Source organism: Equus asinus, chromosome 24, assembly GCF_041296235.1.
Source record: "Equus asinus isolate D_3611 breed Donkey chromosome 24, EquAss-T2T_v2, whole genome shotgun sequence".
Taxonomy (NCBI): domain Eukaryota; kingdom Metazoa; phylum Chordata; class Mammalia; order Perissodactyla; family Equidae; genus Equus; species Equus asinus.
The window spans coordinates 16,384,949-16,406,335 of NC_091813.1; the positions used below are offsets into that span (position 1 = coordinate 16,384,949).

General features: G+C 39.2%; 1 protein-coding gene across 19 annotated transcripts in view; it reads left to right on the plus strand.

Annotated features, from left to right (window-relative positions):
• Positions 1-21,387, plus strand: part of MYO6 (myosin VI) — a 153,448-nt gene that overhangs the window by 48,337 nt on the left and 83,724 nt on the right. For 15 of the 19 annotated variants that reach the window (XR_011497832.1, XR_011497831.1, XR_011497834.1 and 12 more), the window contains exon 2: positions 18,871-19,013. Coding sequence is in view for 15 of the 19 variants with exons in the window: in XM_044757524.2 (XP_044613459.1) it covers positions 18,897-19,013 (117 nt within the window). In the remaining 4 variants the exon portion in view is untranslated. Of the gene's footprint in view, positions 1-12,120; positions 12,274-18,870; positions 19,014-21,387 lie in introns of all 19 variants that reach the window. The other 4 variants (XM_070496590.1, XM_044757523.2, XM_070496592.1 and 1 more) reach the window with 1 other exon arrangement.

Sequence of the window (21,387 nt, forward strand, 5' to 3'; positions counted from 1 at the left end):
TTGAAACCATTATAGAAAAACTGAAAGCCATTTACTGTTTAATTTGTTAATCCTTGGAACTGGTAGAGGAGGCACAGTGTAATGATGGAAGGAGTCACCTTGTGATTCATTATTAGTATTTAAAGCATACTTTTATTCTTCAAATATGGATTTGTCATATGTGTAACATTTTTCATTAAGTAAATGTAAATTTTCATTTATCTAGTCATTTACTCAATGACTATTTTATTGAGCGTCAACTATATGCCAGGCTATTATAGCTCAGGAAAAGGAGAGAGAAATATAAATAAGTATTGTCTATTCTGTTGCTGGGTAAACAAAGGAATGAGTTCTGTGTAATGTGGAAATTGCATTGGTTCATATGTAGTTTTTCCCATCAAGTTAACTGAAGCACAGAGTAGCAGCCTTTCTCATATTGAAGAAGAAAGTCATAGCAACATGTAAGCCATAGGAAAAGCTGAAAATTCTGCTAAATTGCCTTCTTTGGGGGGAAGTAGTATAGTGTAGTAATTAAGAACACAAATTCTTAGATTTATGCATCTTTTTCTTTGTGGTTAACTTTTTTTTTCCTGTTTTAAGTTCTTCCCTGTTCTGAGGTCATGAAGATAATCTTCCGTATAAATTTCTAAAAGCTTTATTGTTTTCCTTTCACATGTAGATTTATAACCCACCTGTGTATAATTTTCATGTATGATGTAAGAGGTAAGCATCAAATTTCTTCTTTTTCCAAATGTATATCTAGTTTTCCTAGTAGCATTTATTGAAAAGTTAATCTTTCCCCTGCATTGTTACTTTTATTCTGTATTGCCACTTTTGTTGTAAATCAGGTATTCATGTGTATTTCATATATGTATGAATCTTTGTTCTGTTTCATTGGTCTGTTTATCACTTCATACAACATTACCACACTGTCTTATTGTAGCCTTATGATAAATCTTATCATCTCGTGTAGTTCTTTGAGAATGTCTTGGCTGTTCCTGGCCCTTCTGTTTCTGTATAAATTTTGGAATCAGGTTGTAGAGTTCTAAAAACAACCTGTTGGAACTTTACTTGGGATTGTGTTGACCCTGGAGATGGCTTTGGAGAGGCCTGCGTCTGTGGTGTTGTGTCTTCCTGTCTGGGATCATGTGTATTGTTTAACTGATTTGTCTTTGTAAATTTCTCTTAGTGATGGTTTAGAATTTTCTCTGTAGTAGTCTTATGTATTTTGTCTTTTTAACTTTTACTTTACTCTAATTTCAGACTTTTAGAAAAGTTGCAAGAACAATACTCTACCAAAATTCCTGCATACACTTCACCCAGATGCCTTAAATGAACACCTTACTACATTTTCTTTATCCTTTTCTCTATTTTATATATATCTATATTTATATATATACACACACATATACCTCACACTTACAATTTTTTGAATATAAATTGCAGACTTAAATCTGCTCCTTTACCCGTAAACACTTCAGTGTGTATGTCCTAATAACAAAGTCACTCTCCTGCATGACCACAAGTGTCCATACTGTTATTTATCACTACTAGTATTTAAAATCTTCAGATCTCATTCAGAATTCACGAGTTGTCCCAAGAATGTCACTCATAGCAGAAGTAAATCCCAGATCATGTCTTACGTTCAGTTGTGTTGCTCAGGCTGCTGTCTTCTGGAACAATTCCTCATCTTCCTTTGTGTTTCATGACCTTGAATTTTTGGGTAATTCAAGCTAGTTATTTGGTATAAAGCCTCTTAATTTGAATTTGTCTGATAGTTCCTCATGATGAGATTTGGTTATGCATTTTCGGCAGAAATACCCTAGAAGTGGTCTGAGGGACTGAGCAGAGCTTGGATCATTTGGTTCAGCTGGTGTCTGCCACATACATAGACATTTTCTACTTTGTAATTAAGTATCTTTGGAGAGATGCACATATTTAAATTGGACTTATTTCTAGGTATTTGATACTGTTTGACACTATTGTAAATTATATCTTTAAAAAAATTGTTATTTTTTAACTCTTTATTGTTGGTGTACAGAAAAGTGAGTCATTTCTGTACATTGCTCTTATATTCTACAAATTTACTAGACTTGCCTATTATTACTATGCTTTATCTGTAGATTTAAAAAATGTTTTCTTGGGGCTGGCCCCGTGGTGTAGTGGTTAAGTTCAGCTCAGTCAGCTTCGGTGGCCTGGGTTTGCGGGTTTGGATCCCCAGCACGGACCTACCCCACTCACAGCCATGCTGTGGCAGCCACCCACATACAGAATAGAGGAAGGTGGGCGCAGCTGTTCTCTCAGGGACAGTCTTCCTCATTAAAAAGGTTTTTTTTTGTGTACAATCACATCTGCAAATAAGACAGTTTTGTTCCTTTCTAATCCTTATATTTTTGCTTCTTTTTCTTGCGTCACTGCACTGACTGAGGCCTCCCCTAAAATATTGAATAGAAGTATGGCTGGCGGCCTTGCCTAGTTTTCTTCTTTTCTTTTTCAGAGATTGGCCCTGAGCTAACATCTGCTGCCAATCTTCTCTTTTTTCCTTCTTCTCCCCATAGCTCCCCAGTCCATAGTTGTATATTCTAGTTGTAGGTCCTTCTGGCTGTGCTGTGTGGGACGCTGCCTCAGCGTGGCCTGATGAGTGGTGCCATGTCAGCGTCCACGATCCAAACCAGCGAAACCCTGGGCTGCTGAAGTAGAGTGCGTGAACTTAACCATTATGCTACCAGGCCAGCCCCACCTAGTTTCTGTTTTTAAAGAAGAAATTTTCTGTAGTTTATCAATAAGTATGATTTTTCTTCTTTCTGTAGACATTTAGATCAGATTAAGGAATTTACCTTTTCTTCCTAGTTTTCTGAGGGTCTTTTCTTAAAAATCACAATTGGCTATTGAATTTTATCAAACATTTGTACTGTTAATGTTGTGAATTCTAATGATTGATTTTTTTTTAAAGCCAGGTTTATGGAGGCATAATTTACATATAATAAAATTCAGTTTTTTAGGAGTTCAGTTCGAAATTTAGAATAGTTGCATTTTCCCAAAAAGTTCCCTTGTTCCTCTTTGTAGTCAATTTGGTTCCCCCTTCTCAGCTCCTGACCACCCCTTCTCTGATTTCTGCTACTTTAGATCAGTATGGAATCTGACACTATAGATTCCTGTTGTCTTATGTCTTTCGTTTAGCATAATGCTTTTGAGATTTATCCATTTTGTGGCTCTCAGTAGTTCAGTCCTCTTTATTGCTGAGTTGTTTTTCATTGCATGGATATTTGTTCTGTCTGTTCATCTGCTGCTGGATAGTAGAATTGTTTCTAGTTTGGGGCAGTTAGGAAAACAGCTGCTATAAACATTTGAATATAGGTCTTTGTGTGGATATTTCTGTTAGGTAAATACTAGGAGTAGGATTTCTGGTAGTATGGTAAGCAATGCATGAGAGTGCCAGTTGTTCTGCATCCTTGCTAACGTTTGGTATGGTCAGTTTTAGCCTTTCTAGTAGATGTGTAGTGGTATCTTATTGTGGTTTTAATGTGCATTTCTCTAATGATTATGTCTAACATATTTTTCTGTGCTTCTTTGCCATCCATGATAATTTTGAGTATCTTTTCATTGATTTTTTTGAATGTTAAAACAAAATTGCATTCTTAGAATAAACCAAATAAATTATGATATATTGTACTTCTTATTTATTACTGGATTTGGTTTGCTAATATTTTGTTTAGGATTTTTGTGTCTGTGTTTATGAATTTTATTATTGAGGTTACTCTACCCTCAGGATGAATTGTGGAATTCTTTGCATGAGGGCTGTGTAAGATATGTGTCATATTAATTCCTTGACCATTTCGTTTTGAGAAAATATTGAGTAAATGAAATACGTAAGAAAAGTTGAACTATATTCATATTTTATGGTATAAAGATGTAGGGCTAAAAATTTGTTTCTCTGCCTGTCTGAATATTTCTGGAGCATCTCGGATGCAGTGGTTCTGCAGGTTGTCTGTGGTGCATCCTAACCCGCCCCCATCTGCAGCATTTCTGGAAGGGTTATTGCGTCCTTGCCTCGAGGGTGATGTGGGAATCAGCTCCAGCCCCGGGGGGCTTCAGTTTACTGGGAAGAACATAAGTAAATACTAGGAATAACGTTTCTCATGCTCTGTTGGAAGAGTATGTGTGGGATGAAGTGGGAACAAAGATGAGAAAGAGTGGTGGAAAGAGACGGGGCTGTGGCAGAAGTCTTGGAGAATCTCAGCTCTGGTATGATTTTCTCAGGAAGCCGTTGGAGCAAAGGTGTGGAGATGGGCCCAGCCTGGAGTACTGGGGGACTTGCGGTCACTGAGAGCGGCTGGAGAGTGTGGGCCTGGAAAAAGGGGGTGAGAGGAAGTGGTTACCTAAAGAAATAAGCATTTGCCGTGCTGTGAAACAAATGAAATAAAATAAAGGCAATATGATACTCCTTCATATGCAGTGTGCACTTTTAATTAAAACAATAATGAGAGTTACGCTGTGTGTTACAAGGACGTACGACTGATGAACTGAGGGAAGATGCTGAGAGGTCTGTAGACTGACTGGCTATCTAGATGACTACTTTCAGGTCACGAATCTCAAAGTATAGCATGACTTTCAAATTTGTGCTAGGCTCTTCAGCCTTTACCAGGTTTCATTGAATCCAATTCTATTCTAATAACCGTCAATTCAAAGGTGCATATGTATTTTATGTACTGTTGAAAAAGGAAAAGAACATTGCCAATTAAGTAATGACACATTTAATTAAGTTGCTAAATGCATCTTAGTTTTAAACATCTTAGCACACGCGCAAAGTGTGTATTAGGGGGCCGGCCCGGTGGTGCAGTGGTTATGTTCTCATGTTCCACTTCGGCAGCCCTGGATTCACCAGTTCAGATCCTGGGTGCAGACCTACACACTGCTTGTCAAGTCATGCTGTGGCAGGTGTCCCACATATAAAGTAGAGGAAGATGGGCACGGCTGTTAGCTCAGGGCCAGTCTTCCTCAGCAAAAAGAGGGATTGGTGGCAGATGTTAGCTGAGGGCTAATGTTCCTCAAAAACAAAACAAAACAAATTGTGTATTAGAATTGTTGAGATATATGGTATTTCATTTAATCCTCACAATAACAGTTTTAGGTAGATATTGCCTCCTTATAAATTGCTGCGTATATGTCATGGCTTTTCAGAGTAGCGCCTTTTTTTTTTTCTTGGTGAGGAAGATTGGCCCTGTGCTAACATCTGTTGCCAACTTTCCTCTTTTTCTTCTCTTCCCAAAGCCCCAGTACATAGTTGTATATCCTAGTTATAGGTTCTCTTAGTTCTTTTATGTGGGATACTGCCACAGCCTGGCTTGATGAGCAGTGCTAGGTCCATGCCTAGGATCTGAACCAGCGAATCCTGGGCTGCCATAGTGGAGCATGTGAACTTAACCACCATGGCACTGGGGCTGGCCCAGAGTAGCTCTTATTGAATAATCAAACCTGTGGTTGTTGACTCCTCAAATGCTGAGTTACATCATACTATAATTTAGTTATTTACCTTTAAAATGCTGTCATGACATTTTAAATTACTAGGTTTATTTTTCCCCTACAGTAGCATAATAGCTAGATTTTTTTATTGTAAAAAATAATTGATGCAGTTAGAAAAATTTGGAGTCCTGTTGAATTTCTTATTTTGGTCTGTTGCTCAGTTGTGGATTTTCTAGGTCAGATTTCATGTTTTAAAGAATTAATGAACTTAATATGTATAATGGTTATGATCCTGTTAATGCTAAGATAAAATTGTAATTGCTGTGAAACCTGATTATCAGAAAATTATTAAAATCACAGTAGTATATGCTTGAAATCTAAGATGTGCTGTAGACTAAGTGGTAAGAAAAAAATGAGGACTGTGTTAAAGAAGATGCTGCTGAAGTCCTTTCCTCTTGAGTGTATCCCATCAGTAGAAAGTGCTTCATCAAGGAGACTTTGATTTTTCACTGATTTAAGAATGAAAAAAAATTATTTCCACTCTGACTTTTTCTAAGGATCTGTTTGAATACTTGTGAAGCAGAACTATTTGGGCTGAACATTTTAAAAGATTTCCTTTGAACCACACTAACTGCTAACTATTTCTACATGGCTTTCAACAATATATGTTGGAGTGCATACTTGAATCCTTTTCTTTTGGTACAAAAAATTGGATGTTAAGTAATATATATTAAAGGGCAGAATTTTCCTGTGGCAAACTATTTCTACCAGTGGGCTCTGATGCAAACTGATTTTTGAAAGAAAGTGAAAGGGTTGGCACAGTTTAACTGAAAGCAAATGGCTGGACAAAGGGGAGCCTTGTCCTCGTGCGCTGGCTGTTTTGTGGCTATGCTGGTCCCTCACCTTTTCTCTGCCTTTGGTTTTGTATTTGGAAATGAACACAGTAACATGGGTCACTGATTGTTCATATTGTAAAAACAGTCAAATTCTGATATTCTGCTGAAGAGTTGGTGTATCAGTCACTATGGATGTTTGGTTTTAAGTTTTTAAATTTTGGGTTAAGATGGATTAATTTCTTGGCTTGATTCAATCTGGCACATTTTAAATGACTTTGCTTTATTGATATTAATGAGATATCCTGGATGATGAGATGGGTTATCAGGATCTTGTTAACAAAAGAAGCTATTAGATTTTTCTTTAGAAGATATATTGGACTATATAATTATTTTCTACATAGTTAAAAAAGAATTTGTGCCACAGAAATTAAGATGCCAAGCATGTATTTTTGTCATTATGCCAAAAAAATAACAGTATTTTCTCTCAAACTTACAGAGTGGTGGAGGTGCTTTGTAGTTTCTTGCATATTTCTACATCTGTTTTTACGCAGCTGTTGACTTCATTTAGAATGTAGCATTTGAGAATATTGAAATAAAGCAAAAATACTAAAGTTGTAGGCCTTTTGTGGGATTGCTACCATGTGGTAGGTACAACAGTTGAAGAATGATGAGCAATTGTAATGTGGTTCTGCTAGTTTTGGGTACTTATATTTTTCCTCTATTGTGATTTTTCATTGGGTGGAGGAATATTATCTGACTTAAGTGGAGGGCTCTATAATCTAAGTCCTTGCAGCAGGGAAAACCAGCAAGACGGGATCAGAGCAAACTGAAGCAGCCCTGAAAGGCTTAGGTTGGAGGTTGTAGTACAGAAGGTGAGGGTGAAGACTCAGGGTGGGCCACTGGGTCGTTTGAGATGCTGGATGTGGAGGGGTCAGTCCTCCAGGTCCTTGACTGTCTTGCCAGAGACCAGAGGCCTTGCTCTTTGGAAAACTGGACTTTACCAGGGGAACACGAGCAGGTGCTAACCATGGAACATCCCACACGACAGTTGATTACTGCCCGGTTACTTTAGAATCACGTCTGCTGGGTGATAATCTCAACCTTCTTAGAGTTTCTAGTGAGCTTTTTAGTGCCTTCTAAATGTGAATAGAAAACGAGATATATTGAGGAAAGCCTTTCCATGAAAGAGGAAAACAGAAGCAATAAGAAAGAAGCAACAAGAAGGTAACAAAGACAGTGGAGGGAAATAAAAAACATGACTGTAAAAATAAAAATTTCAACAGAAGAATTAGAAACTCAAGTGGGGACATTTCCAAGAAGATGGAATAAAGAGAGAAAGAAATGATAATAGAAAAGAGCATAAAATGAGAGTGGCAATTTCATGGAGATGCAACATCAAGTTATACAACTTCCAGAAAGAACAGAAAACTGGAGACATTTTGAAAGAAAAAACAGAAATAAGAGCAGAGCCTTCCTCGGCTCTGTAGGACCTGTGCCTATAGACTCAGTGTTCTCACAGTGTCCCCCACATGGTTCAAGCGTTGCCCACCTAGTCATGTCAGCATGGAGGCTTAGAGTGCCCGTCACGGAAAGGGCCTTTAAGTTTGCAGAGTAGGGGAGAGGCAGAGAGGAGTGTCACATGATCAGGGACCCCAAAGATACAGCAGTTTTGGATGCTAAAAGTACTTGTCATACTTCTTAAAATCTTGAAGAAAAATGACTTTCAACCTGGAATTCAATTGTGTGTGTGTGTGTTTTCAGTCCACTGTTTAAGTATGAAGGTAGAATAAAGAGCTTTTGGACATGCGAGGACTCCAGTATATCCCTGGGAGAGAGCAGTGAAGGGAAGGCCTGGGGAGCAGCCGTGGGGTGGCGGGAGACAGAGGGCAGGGGCCTGGCATTGGTCATATAAGCCTTTTTTAATAATGTAGTTGACTTGAAAAAGAAATCCTGCTTTTTTATCTCTTTAATAAGGAATTTCCTGTAAATGTATGTCTTCATGAAGCGTCGTCAGTATTGAATGGAACTTGTGAGATGGTGATGAATACAAGTTTCATGTGAACAACTAAACTAAAGGAGAAAAACAGGCTCAACCATGAGTTGAAGAAATTCTGCGTGGGGCGCTCGGTAGTTCTGTTGGATGCTGTTCTAGGCTGGGGAGTCTTGTGAATTGAGACATTATGTAGCTGAGTTGAATTTTAATTGTTGAATAATTAATTGCTGTGTAATTAAGTCCAGAAAATGAATGAGATTATAAAAATAGTAACTGCGTACTTTATTCTGTCTTAAAGTTTTTGGACTCAGTTGACCTTAGTAACGAGGGACTTTATAAAGTTGATACTGTAAAGACTCAAGTCTGGATGTTGGCGTAGGTGGAAGGCAGCCGCTTTGAAGGAAACGTCCAGCGCCGGCTTGCTGGTGGAGAGGGGGCGGAACGCCCGGAGTGCGGGAGCCGAGTGCAGGAGCGAGAGCTTTCGCTGGGAGATCTGCTGGGAGCTAAACAGGCCATTTGCTGACTTTTAACTCCGTTTAGGGAAACGGAAGCCCTTTAAGCCACCCTATAAATAGCATTCCTTTGAGACGCTGTCATGTTTTATGAGCTGGGAAGATGTATGAAGCTTTGGATCATGCAATCACTGTCTTATATTTTACAGTAATTATTTTTGTTTATGAAACGTTAACTGATTAACTTTTTAAAGTGCCTTGAAGAAGTGCATTGTGGTTTCATAAAACACTTTTTATGAAGGAGCATAATAACACATAAATAGTGTATGTCTCAAGTCTGCCTCTGAAAAATCAAAAGTTCAGGCAGATTTTTCTAGTCAGAGAAATCCCCATTGTAGTGTTTGATTTGTTTGGCTACGTATAAATCCACCTTTTACTGAAATCTACTTTAAAAGAATCTAACTCTCACCTAAAAGTTTGACAACCGTTTGGTAAAACTTGGTTTTTATCCATGTTTTGAGAATCTGTTATGTTGCTCTACTTCCCTAATTTTATTTATCCCACAAGTTTGTGTAAAATGCTAAATTGGATGGCAAGCAATGAATATATCTGATTTGAGTGATATTTACAGTCCAACAGATTGTAACAATCAGAAAAATGTAGTTGCTGAACAAAGGTGATGGCCATATTGAATTTGCTATATAGTGGATTTATGAGACAAAGTCATAAAATTAATAACCAGTTGACAATCTTTATACATAAGGGATTACATTTCTCATATAGTGTTAATTTTTCTTTTAATTTTGTTTGAAACACCCACTCAACTAGTTATAGGTGTTTTCAGCTCGTTTGTTTGTTCATTCATGCATTCAGTAATTATTTGCTGCTGTCTGGTATCTATCCCATTCTTTCTCTCTGATGCAGCCCTAATTTTGATGTGTTTCTTTCCCTCATCATACTGGATTCCTTCATATAGTCTCTTCTGCCAGAACATAGATGGCTCTCCATTACCTGTAGAATGATTAGAGTTAAGGCCCTTTGCACTTTGGCGTGGATCTACCTTTCCAGCTTTGTCTTCCACTGAGCTGCTGTTTTCTTCTCCTCCTTCTCAGTACACCCTCCAGTTTCAGTTTCACATTCTTGAATTTCTGCTTTTGGTGTTTCATTTGTCTAGAATACCCTGCCCTAATTCTCTATTTGTTGAAATCCTTGGACTTTCAAGATCAGCCCAGACTGCTCTCTCTGAAGCCTAGGTCACCCTGGGTCGACTTCAGTCAGGCAGTCAAACTAACCCTGTCTTGATGCTCCCGTCTAAGAGTATTTCTTTGTGCCTTCTTTACGTGGAACAGCCAGGCCAGGGAAGAACAGGTGTTTGTAGGTAGAGAGGGACAAGGACACTAGATAAAGCCAGTGAAATTACTGTTACCCACAGAGGGTAGAGAATATTACTAAACAACATATGGCTGACTCTTAGGACATTTGATAGTGAAAAAGATTTGTTGATTCTATTACACTTGCTTTTTTTTTAAAACTCAAGTGTCTGGAGGAATCAAGTACAATATTTACTCTATGACTTTAATTAAAAGTTAAAAACAAAACTTACACACTGTTGAAAAACTGCTTCCTGGAAGTCTTTCTAGTTATTGAGAACTTTCTGTCAGAGATCCATCTTGATAAGCAGTGAGCTTTTGGAAAGTTCTCCTGGGAAGTGGGAATGCCTCACTAACAATGAATATTCAGTGGATGTTTTTTTTCTTGGATTCTTGTTTGCTTTATATTGAGACACATAACGTCAGCCCTTACCCGAGCGAAAGAAAATTCAAAATTGGTACGAGGCTGAACAAATATGAATGAATCAACACTACCATTTAGAAACACACACCGTGAGGTGTTTTCCCTAATAAAATCAAGAGGAGCCAGGACCTGGGAGCTGCTGAAAAACTCTGAGGGTCCCATCTCAAGGGCCTCAGGTCCAAGTGGATGTTCTTTGTCTGTTTGCAGTATTTCAGAAAGCCCGAGGGAAGGTTTGTATTTGCTGTCAAGGAGCTGGAGTAGGCTGACTGCGGTGTCAAGTTTCTTTGCTTTTGGTTTCTTATCTCATTGCAGTAACACTAGCTGTTTTATCGTTGGCAAGACTATAAAATTAATTTGTCAATTTAACAAATACCTATTTTGTGCCGAGCACTATTCCAGGCTCCTACATTCATAGCTGTGAATCAAAGTCCCTGGACTGAAGAAGCAATATCCTAAATAAGTAAAATGGGGCTTTCTCTAGAATGCTCTACATTTTGGCCAGCTTATCTTAGTATAGATTGTCTACATATATTATTTGAAGTATGTCTAAATTCAGATCTGTTTTGTGATAGTAATTTATGCTGGAGTTTATCTCTGAAATATGGTTTATGATTTCTTCTCTGAAAATGTGTAAGAAAATGACACTCCTCACAATTCAGATTGTATATATTTGTAGTAATTTGTCTAGTAGTATGTTTCCACATCATCTTATATTTTTAACCATTTAATAACCACATAAGAAACTTAGTAATAAAGTATTTGCTCCTGTTGTTTACCCTCTTTTTTGTTGGCGAGTTAACCTTAGCTGTTAGTGAAGCTGGAGTTAGCTGTGGTGTTTGGAGGCTGTTCTAAGAGTAACGGACCTGCTTTAAGACGTCGAAGATACAGCGGGCTTTCTGAGGTTACATTTGGAAGTACTGTATAATGTTTGTAAAATGGGCAATCATCAGACCATGGCTATGGTCGACTGGACCTACTGCTGATAAAATCAGAAGGCGAGCCATGGCTGGCCTATACGTTTCTCTTTTTTGGTGTCTTAGACTGAAAAATCGTAGAGCTCTATTTTCTTATCAGTGTCTAAGCCTAAAGCAGTGACTGGTACCTAGTAGGTGCTCAGTAAATATTCAGTGAAAAAATCAATGAGTGGATATCAAAATTACTTCTTAATTAAATTGAGGTGGTCAATTGTTAGATCTTGTTATCTTGAGATGTTTTCTTATTTTATTTCTTTGTTGTGAGTTTGGACCTCTTGGTAGATATTTTCTCCCTGTTCTTAAAAATGCTTATTGCTGATAAAACCAAGCTAGTCACAATAAATTTCAATACTAATGTTTAATGAATGCATAATACAATATTATAGCAATTAAATAATTCCCATACTTTGCCCAACTAGCTGAACAAGATTAACTTGGAGGTGTTTTCTAGGAAGGCCTTCGCAAAGGTAATTTAGTGACTAAAGGGAACCTGTTGAAATGTTTTTGAGAATTTTGGTGTACAAATAAGTTCTTTTGGAACTGAAATCCTCAGTGAATGATTGTGTAGGGTAAACACAAAACGCATTAGCCCTGGCTCACTGTTAACCTGGTACCCTGTTCTCTCACAGCATCTGCCACCAGGGAAGCTAATAGCCTCAGGAGACACTGATACAGATGAGAGGAGTTGCCAGTTTAACGCTTGTGTGCCAAAGGTGCACGTCCAGTTCTTTGGATCAGCTGGGCCAGGGCCGGGCCAGATGAAAGAGCAGTCTTTTTAAAAGGTAAATTCCATAGGTCTCTGCTCCTACCCCCGGCTAGAATTTAAGATCCTGGAGGGCAGGGATTTTTGCCAATTTTTTTACTACTTTATTCCAGGTGATTGTTTTCCGTTTAGAAAGCTCCATGAGGCCAGATCATGTCTCTTTTTGCTCACCATTATGTCCTCAGCACCTAGCAGTAGGTGGTACGTAATAGGTGGCTCAGTAAATAATAGTTAGCAGAGTACATGATTGTGGGAGGCAGGCTTGTAAGGGTTCTGCTTACTCAATTTAGTGCTGCTTTTTGGTATCTTATTCCAGCTCTTTCAGCCTAAATCTAAACTACCCTTAACTAGTGTTCAATTTCTAATACCTTAGCCAATAAAATATAAGGCAGTGTTATACATCACAACTATAATTTTTAAAGTGTAATCGTTGAAATGGTGACGTAGCAGGTGGCGGTTCCTATTTTGTGGTGTGGATCTCCCCATTCCGCTCGTGGCACATCATCATCATGGGGTCAGCACTGGAGTTGCAGAGCAGAAGGAAGGTGGATGTATCTGGATGTGTCACGCTAGCCTCCAGTGTGTCAGCCTCCCAGGGAGCCTGCTTGTGTGCTTCTGCCTTCCAACAAAGAATAAAGGAAAAGGCAGCATAGGACCTCTGAAAGGCTACAGATTGCCTTCTGTAGATTCCTTAGAGCTTCTGTAGATTATTTTTGTAGATTACTATAGTGCTTACTTTAAAAATAGCAGTTATAAATTACTAAAAATGAGATAATTTTTAGTTGATGATGAGGTATGGTAGAGCATTTCCTCTCTTCTTGAATAACATATGGAATTTCAAGAATTTCCAGTGATTCTTAGGTTTTTCACTTTGAACTCCTGCAGTATGTGTAAGATTTCTAGATTGTAGCACTAGGAATTGAGACTGTCTTTTTTTAATTCCCTTTGCAGTGTCTTCTTAAGTACTCTTGGTATGCAAACATGCTTAGTAAGTATGAATGTTCATTGTGTAAGTTTTCTGAATGATTGATTTTCTGGGAACAAATAGTAACATGTCTAAAAGAATCTGTCTTGTCGGATGAATAAATCAAACTTCATTAATGAAGGCTAATTTATCTTAAAAATAGTTAGGATTCCAAAAACAACTAATTGAAACCTTATTACAAAAGAGGTGTATTCTAGTGAAAATCTTGCACTTGATAGAAAATAATCTTTAATTTCATAGAGGAGAGAGTGAGTCTCCAGGCTTCTCTGGGCACAAGTACGGCCTCAGCACAGAATTAGAATAAGACAAGTTCGGTGAGAACCTGGGCGGATTCACCTGGGCCGAGGGCAGTGGCCATCTTTAATGACAGCGCTCGCTGTGGCCGTCTCTTGAGTCATCCTGCTCCAGTGTGGACTGGTGGTGTGCTAACTATGGAGTTGCAGGGTGGAAGTCCTTTTCCTTGAGAATGTTAAAGGCATTGCTTTATTGACTTCCTGCTTTCAGGGTTGCTGAGGCAATTGTGACTCATGATCCTTGGGATGTGACCTGTGTTCTTTTTCCTCCTTTTTTCTCTCATTTCTCTGTAAATGTGTAGATCTTCTCTTTATCTCTGATGTTCTGAAATTTGACATGGTGTCTTTTTGTGTGTGTGCCCTTTTTCCCCAGTTACTGTGTTGAGGACTAAATGGTCATTTTTGCTAGACTCTAAAAAATCATGCCTTTCGGTTCTGGTAAATTTTCTTTGGATGTTTCAAAGCTTTCTCCCCTCTATTTTTTGGGGGAGTCGAGATGTCTGTTTTTCCTGGTATTTTGGTGCTAAATCTTTTCTTTTAGTTTTTAATTTTTTTTAAAGATTGGCCCTGAGCTAACATCTGTTGCCAATCTTCATTTTTTTCCTTTGTCTCTCCAAAGCCCCCCAGTACATAGTTGTATATTCTAGTTGTAGGTCCTTCTAGTTGTGGCATGTGGGACGCCACCTCAGCGTGGCCTGATGAGTGGTGCCGTGTCAGCACCCAGGATCCGAACCGGGGAAACCTTGGGCCGCCAACGTGGAGTGTGCGAACTTAACCGCTCGGCCCTGGGCAGGCCCCTGCCGCTGAATCTTTTTACTTGTTTGATTTGCATGTCTTGTTTTTCTTTTACTTTTTCTTCTTCTTCCTTTCTATTTTTCTTTTTTCTTGGCTTTCTGAAGAATTGCCTCAACTTTATCTTCTGTGCTTTCAAGTGAAGATTTCATTTCTGCTATAATGTCGTTAAAGGGAAATTATTCTGACACATGTTAAAACGACGAGGAAGACTTTATTCGGGACCGTTGCAATCGGGGTGTATTAGTCTGCTTGGGGTGCCGTAACAAAATACCATACAACAGAAACTTATTTCTCACCATTCTGGAGACTGGAAGTCCGAGATCAGGGTGCCAGCCTGGTTGGGTTCTGGTGAGGGCTCTCTGGCTTTCACATGGCCGCTGCCGTACTGTGTGCTGACATGGCCTTTCCTCAGTGTGTGTGTGTGTGTGTGTGTGTGTGTGTGTGTGTGTGTGTGTGTGTGTGTGTGTGTGTGTGTGTGTGTGTGTGTGTGTGTGTGTGTGTGTGTGTGTGTGTGTGGTGGTGGTGGGGGCGGGGGGCGGCGTAGATATTTCTCTCTTCCTCTTTTTAGAAGGCTACCAGACCTACTGGATTAGGACTCCACCCTTATGAACTCATTTAACCTTGATTAATTCCTTAAAGCTCTATCTCCAAATACAGTTAGAACTGAGGGTTATGGCTTCAACATGCGACTTTTTAGAGGGACAAAATTCAGTCCATAGCAGACACACACATTCAATCTATAGCAAGGGATTTTACAACAGGGGAGAGAGACCAGGCTCAACTTCAAATACAGAAAAGACAGCTGCGGACTTAATAGCCCACGAGCAGAGGGAGGGGCTTGGTGGATGCACAGTTATTACTGGGAGGAACCAGCAAGGGTTGGGGATTCTTGTTGAAGGCAGGTCAAGGATTCATACATCAAAGGCAGGGGGTGAAGAACTCGATCAGATTTCAGGGGTGGGGGAATTTCTCAAAACCAGCTTAGCAGGATTCTTGCAAGAACTGGCCCATGCAGGCCAATAAGGACAGGATGTCCATGGAAGGCCTAGTTGAGGCCTAGTCAAAAAGAGGGCTCAGAAAAGGAGAGAGTTTTTGTCAGCATGTGGTAATTTTTGTGTGCGCACCCTTAACTGTTCCCGGCCTTTCTCGTTGCAGAGACCCTTGCAGAGACCCTCCGTCTTCTCCGTTGAATAACCTCTAGGCTTCTCCTGGGGGTGGAGGTGGGAGTGGGGAGGAGGCATTTCCAGCAGTAAGGCGTCTGTGTGTGGTTGGTGTTAGGAAATCTCTTTTTCAAACAACCTAGTTTCACCTAATTTTTTTTATTTTAGACCCCCCTCTTTTAACTCTTGGCTTTAGAAGTGTCTTTTGAGATTCAGTGGTATAATTTGGGTTTTTTGTTTTTTTTTTTAGGTTGGCACCCGAGCTAACAACTGTTGCCAATCTTTTTTTTCCCCCCCTGCTTTTTTTCTCCCCAAACCCTGCCAGTACATAGTTTTTGTATTTTAGTTGCAGGTCCTTCTAGTTATAGCGTGTGGGACACCGCCTCAGCATGGCCTGACGAGTGGTGCCATGTCTGCATTCAGGATCTGAACCAGGAAACCCTGGGCCGCCAAAGCGGAGTGCGCAAACTTAACCGCTGGGCCACAGAGCTGGCCTGGGTTGTTTTTTATCTTTCCCTGTTCCTGACTTGGGATTTAACTCTCTCGGGATTGCTAATCAATTGCTTCTCAACCATTTGCTTTCCAGCTTCCAAATGTTTTGCTGTTGTCTCCTCTTTGGTTCTTCTCATCCATGTGAACTGATGTCTTTTTAAAGAATCTCTTTATTGTGGGTTTAAGGGTTTGGTGAAGGAGCAACATTAGATATGTGCCTTTAGATCTGTTATCTTAACTGGGAAGCTGCAGCAAAGGGTTCAAAATGGAAAAGCAGTTTGAATAGTTCAAGGGAATTTGCCATTCCATTTTTGACTTTGGGGGTTTTGCTTTGCTGTTTTTTCCCCCCGGATACTTAGTTATTCCTAAGTGATCCCTCCTGACTATTCTGTAATCGCTCTTTGTATTTAGAACTATCACAAGACCATTTTCTTGAAATTTACTGGTGGCTTCAAACAAGGGATATGGGGAATGTTAGGAGAAGAGGGGTTCCTGGCGTCTGTTGGGTACCATTAGAATGTTCATCTCAATTTTATGTCATTTAATTCTCATAGCGATTCTGTAAGATAAGTAATATCATTTATGAGTAAGGATAAAGGTAATGATCAGAGAGGTTAAGAAACTTGCTTAAGTGCTAGTCACACAGTGGTGGAGCTTAGTTTCAAGCCTAGGTTTGAAGATCTTTCAACTCTTTCTAGTCTGCCGTCTCCTTTTACTCTTCCCAAACTGCATGAGCACTTCATTCATTCACTCGGTGAACGCTGAGTTGCCTGCTCTGTGCTGGGCCTTGGGGACACAGAGAGGACTAGTCCATGCCTTGATGAAACGGGGATGACATGAGCAGATTTGCTTTTCAGTAGAATTTCTGGTGATCTGTGCAGAGTGGCAAGAGCAGGAGTAGGCAGCTAGGTTAATTACAGAAGTCCTGGTAAAAGGCCGTGTTGGTTTTGCCGTAGGGTGGCAGAGGAGATGCAGAGAAGTGGAGAACTTGGGCTACCTCTCAGAGGTCAAGCTGACAGTGTTAGGGAGGTGACAGAGATTTGGAAGGAGCGGGAGGAATTGAGGATGACTGTAGGTTTGATTTGAACTGGGTGTTGTTGGTGCCTTTACTGATCTGAGGAAGAGCAGGCTGGGCTGGTGGAACAGAGTCAGAATATAACAACAACAGTGTTACATCTACTAGATATATCCATGAGGCGTTGTCCAGGAGGCGAGTAAACGTCTGGGAACTCAGCGGGGTTCTGGCCTGGAAAAATAATTTGGGCATCCCTCACATTTACAGCCATGAGAATAGATATGATTATCTAGGCAAAATGTGTAGATGTAGGTGTGGTAATGTAAGTCTGAAGCAGTATGATTGACTTCTGTGGAGAATCCTTATTTAATTTCTTAACTTAGAATAACACTCAAACCGAATAGCATTTGCTCAATGGGAAAAGCAAATCCCACTGCGTAGCCAGTGCACGGAAGACATTAACCAACAAGCCATTGCAAACATGCCAGTAGTGGGCTTTTGATTGAAAGAATGCTAAACTTGATTGAACTGTATATTAAACATCCTTGACTTTCATGAGAGACTAGATCTGAGAGCGTGCACATGGGGAATCCCGGACCTGAGAATGTCACACAAGAGATGAGTTCTGGCACATGTGTCAACTCCTCTTTAAGTGCACATATGTAGTAAAAAATAAGTTCCCACTGAGATGCTGAAACTAGAACATCTGGGGTCACTCACTTGCTGGTTCACTGTTACCATGGTCTCATAGCATACACCTTCGTTAGAACTGAATGTTTTACTGTCGTGGACCCTTTGAGATATTCTCCATAGACAGAATTGTAAGTGTTAAATCTGAGAATGCCAAGCATGGAGGAAGCTTTATAGGAACACTTGAAAAATTAGATTAGAATTCACAGTAGGCAAAACCCGGAAAGAATCCAAATGTCCATCAGCAGGACTTACAGGTAAACAGTTGTGGAATAGTCATTCAGTGTGCTCGTATACACAGCAACTTGAATATCAAAAAAGTTTTGTTGAATGAAAGAAGCCAGACACAAAAACATACATACTGTGATTTCATTTATATAAAGTAAAACTACAGGCAGAAACTAATCTATCATGATAGAAACCAGAACAGTAGATGCCTGTGGGGGATAGGGATTGACCAGAGGAGGCATGAGGGAACTTTCTGGATGATGGAAATGTTCTGTATATTGATTGGGGTGCTAGTTAAATGGGTATATCCGTTTGTTGAACCTCATCAGCTTGTCTACTTAGCATTTGTACATTTCACCATATATGAGTTTTACCTCAGTAAAAAAAGTAAGAAAACAACAAAAACAGTATGCTAAGTGGTTTTGTGAGAATGAGTATCGGGAGCACGTGAGTGAGGCATCCCTGTGGTCTCAGATTGTCAGGGAACGTTTCCCAGAGGAAGTAATCTCTCACATTTCTCACTTTTATCCCTTCAGGTCTAAAATGACTTACTGTTCAACTCTTAGCCAGGTCCACACAGTAACATCTATTCTCCTAGGTTGTCTGTTTAATTTATTGTGCAAACCAAATACTTTAGGTAGTTAAAAGGGAGTGCTGTTATAAATTACACTGGGACAACACGTACAAACTGTGAGCGTTTCTGTTTCTACTGCTCAAACTGTGCTTCTTGACTGTTTTTACAACTGAAAGTTGGCAGTGGCAGAGCAAGTTTTAGCTGAGGGTGGAGCACCTCTGCTTGGTCCGTGGATAAAGGTGGCAGGGTGCAGTGAGATGGGGGTGGGGTGGGGAATACCTGTGGTGGGTAGATGTGAGTTGTGATTTACATGTTAACTTTTTAAAAAAGTTGTTTCTTATTTCCAGAGTTATTCATGTTGCTTTATTTGTTCCTTTGGAACAGGAGATAGTGGATAACTCCTTTCAAAAATGGAGGATGGAAAGCCCGTTTGGGCTCCACACCCTACAGATGGATTTCAGATGGGCAATATTGTGGATATTGGCCCTGACAGCTTAACAATTGAACCCTTGAACCAAAACGGCAAGGTGAGTTTTTCAGAAAGATTTCAAAATTTGATTTTTTTTCTATCGATGTCTTCCTTCATAATAAAGTAGATATTCCTGGCACAGGATAAGGGAAAGCCATTTTCTAGTAAGTGAATCTTAGTTTTCTACTGCGTTATTGTTTGATTAAATCAGAAGTACATACCCTAGGGAAAAAATGGTGTCCTATGATAAAATCAAGCAGAAATTTAGTGAGCCTTTCAGTATTACATTAAGAGGAAAAGCTGTATGGTAAAATACAAACAATAACAACATTTTTATTCCTTATAGGATATTAGTAAAGTTACTAGGATACCTGTAATGTACTCAACATGCTACAAAGTGAGAATATGAGGAGTGGATGGGATTATGCTATCAAATTTTGCTTTAGCTTCTAGATAATTTTTTTAAGCTTTTTATTTACTTAAATTTATTAGCATAGGATTAGAGTATATATTGGAAATATTCTCAAGTAAAGATACGTAAGTTTTAAACATAACCCGTCTGTTATTATTTTTGTTATAATGATGGTTTTTAAAACATAAAAGCATATTTTAATTCTGTACACGTGGTATCTGTTTCCTTTTATGCTTAGGCATAGACGAGACAGTATTACAAAATGGGAGTTTGGGGAAAAAGTCACCTGGAGTTTCTTTGTCTTCATGGGAACTGTAGGGTCCGTTTTTGTGGGACAGCTTCACAAGTTTCAATTGAATAAATATTCCTGTTAAACAGATTTTCTGACTAAATTAAATTTGTTGGTGTCATTTCTGTTTCCTTTAGACTCTCCTCGTGTTCATGAATAATTTATATTCTGCTGATGCATGGTTAACTCATGCCATGTGACTGCCATCCTTCTGGGAACCTTAGAAAAACAAGGTGGATCTCTCAGGAGGCCTTTTCACAGAGAAGGCTATTCTGTTACTGTAAACAACCCAGGAACCTAAATGCATAATATATAATGTACCGTGTTAGAGGAGGCCAATTAAAGATACCCTCAGGAAAGAAAAGGCAAAGTACCTTATTAATAACAAAGTGCCTTATTAACAAGTACCTATTTGTACTTGCAATGCAGTACATGTTAAAAAATGAATTAAAAAAAGTAAGGTCAATTATTTTTATGTATTTGAAGTTGTAGGGGAGGAAAAATGTTACCTTACCCTTTTGGGTCTCCAGCTGGGCCTAAGAAACAAACTGACATAAGACAGATTACAGTAGAAAAGCATACAAGTTTTATTAAATTTTTAGTTGTACATGGGAGCCTTCACAAGAGAGTGAAGACCCGAAGAAGTGACCAAAGCAGAAATCTTTTATATTTTTAGACAAAGAAACACTACATTTGTGAAGAATTGGTAAAACAAAGGGGTTCAGGCTAGGGGCAGTGGGGAAATGAGCAGGAAGAGAGGGGTTGGTTTAACAAGGTTGGTGTGTGGATTCCTCAGCCTCCACTCCCCATCTCGGTGATGAGATAGTCTTCCTTCCTTCCTTCCTTCCTTCCGGTACAGGAGGGCACCTTTCACATGTGACTTCCATCTCCTGCTTTCAGATACACAAAGGAGGGAGGGGCGGAGGCCCTTCTGGCAGCTGCTGTTTCTCAGATGCCTTTAACTCAAAATAGTCAACCTGCCAAAGGAGCATATTTTGGGATGACGTGCTCTAAACTCCTTCAAAGTCTTTTTTCATTTTTGTTTAACATACTTTATAAGTGGAGTAAATCAAAGGGCCAAAATGAAATTAAAAGTATATTTCCTAGGTATATTTGGTTATCTCCGCAGTTAACAAAATAATTCAGTTCAAGCATAGAAGAAACTTGATTTATAGGTCTATACTTTTTAATATTTTAAATATTTTGGTGTGCTTTCAACTGTGCCGCCTTAGTATTAATCAGGTACACACATAGAACCAATAAAAACTCTTAAAACTTAAATTTTGAAGTCATGAAAATTTTATGGATTTGTAGATAATTCTGTAAACTAAAATTCTTTTCACAAATATCTTTTTTTGAGAGTTAAATTCTCAGGGATTGCTTTTAATCTTAATTTTTCCTCCACTTTCTGATCGAGGTCTTAATAAATTGTAGTGTCATAATAAGCATATGATTAAAAAGATCCATAAGAGAAGCAGTCTTGATAATTCGTCGTCTAGAGATCCCCAGCTTTTATATATTCAGGAGTTCCATGCCTAAGGCAATGGTCCGTGAGACCTGTGTGCGGATGCAGGGGAGGTCGGAAGAGCAGCGATTAGCTCTCAGGAGAAACGTGCCTTTGATGGCAGCAGGGGCTTTTCACGTTTTTAGATTGTGATGTATAGAAAGAAGTAGATTTTACACTGCATTAGTTATGTTTATTGTACATGTGTATATGTGTGTATTTATAAG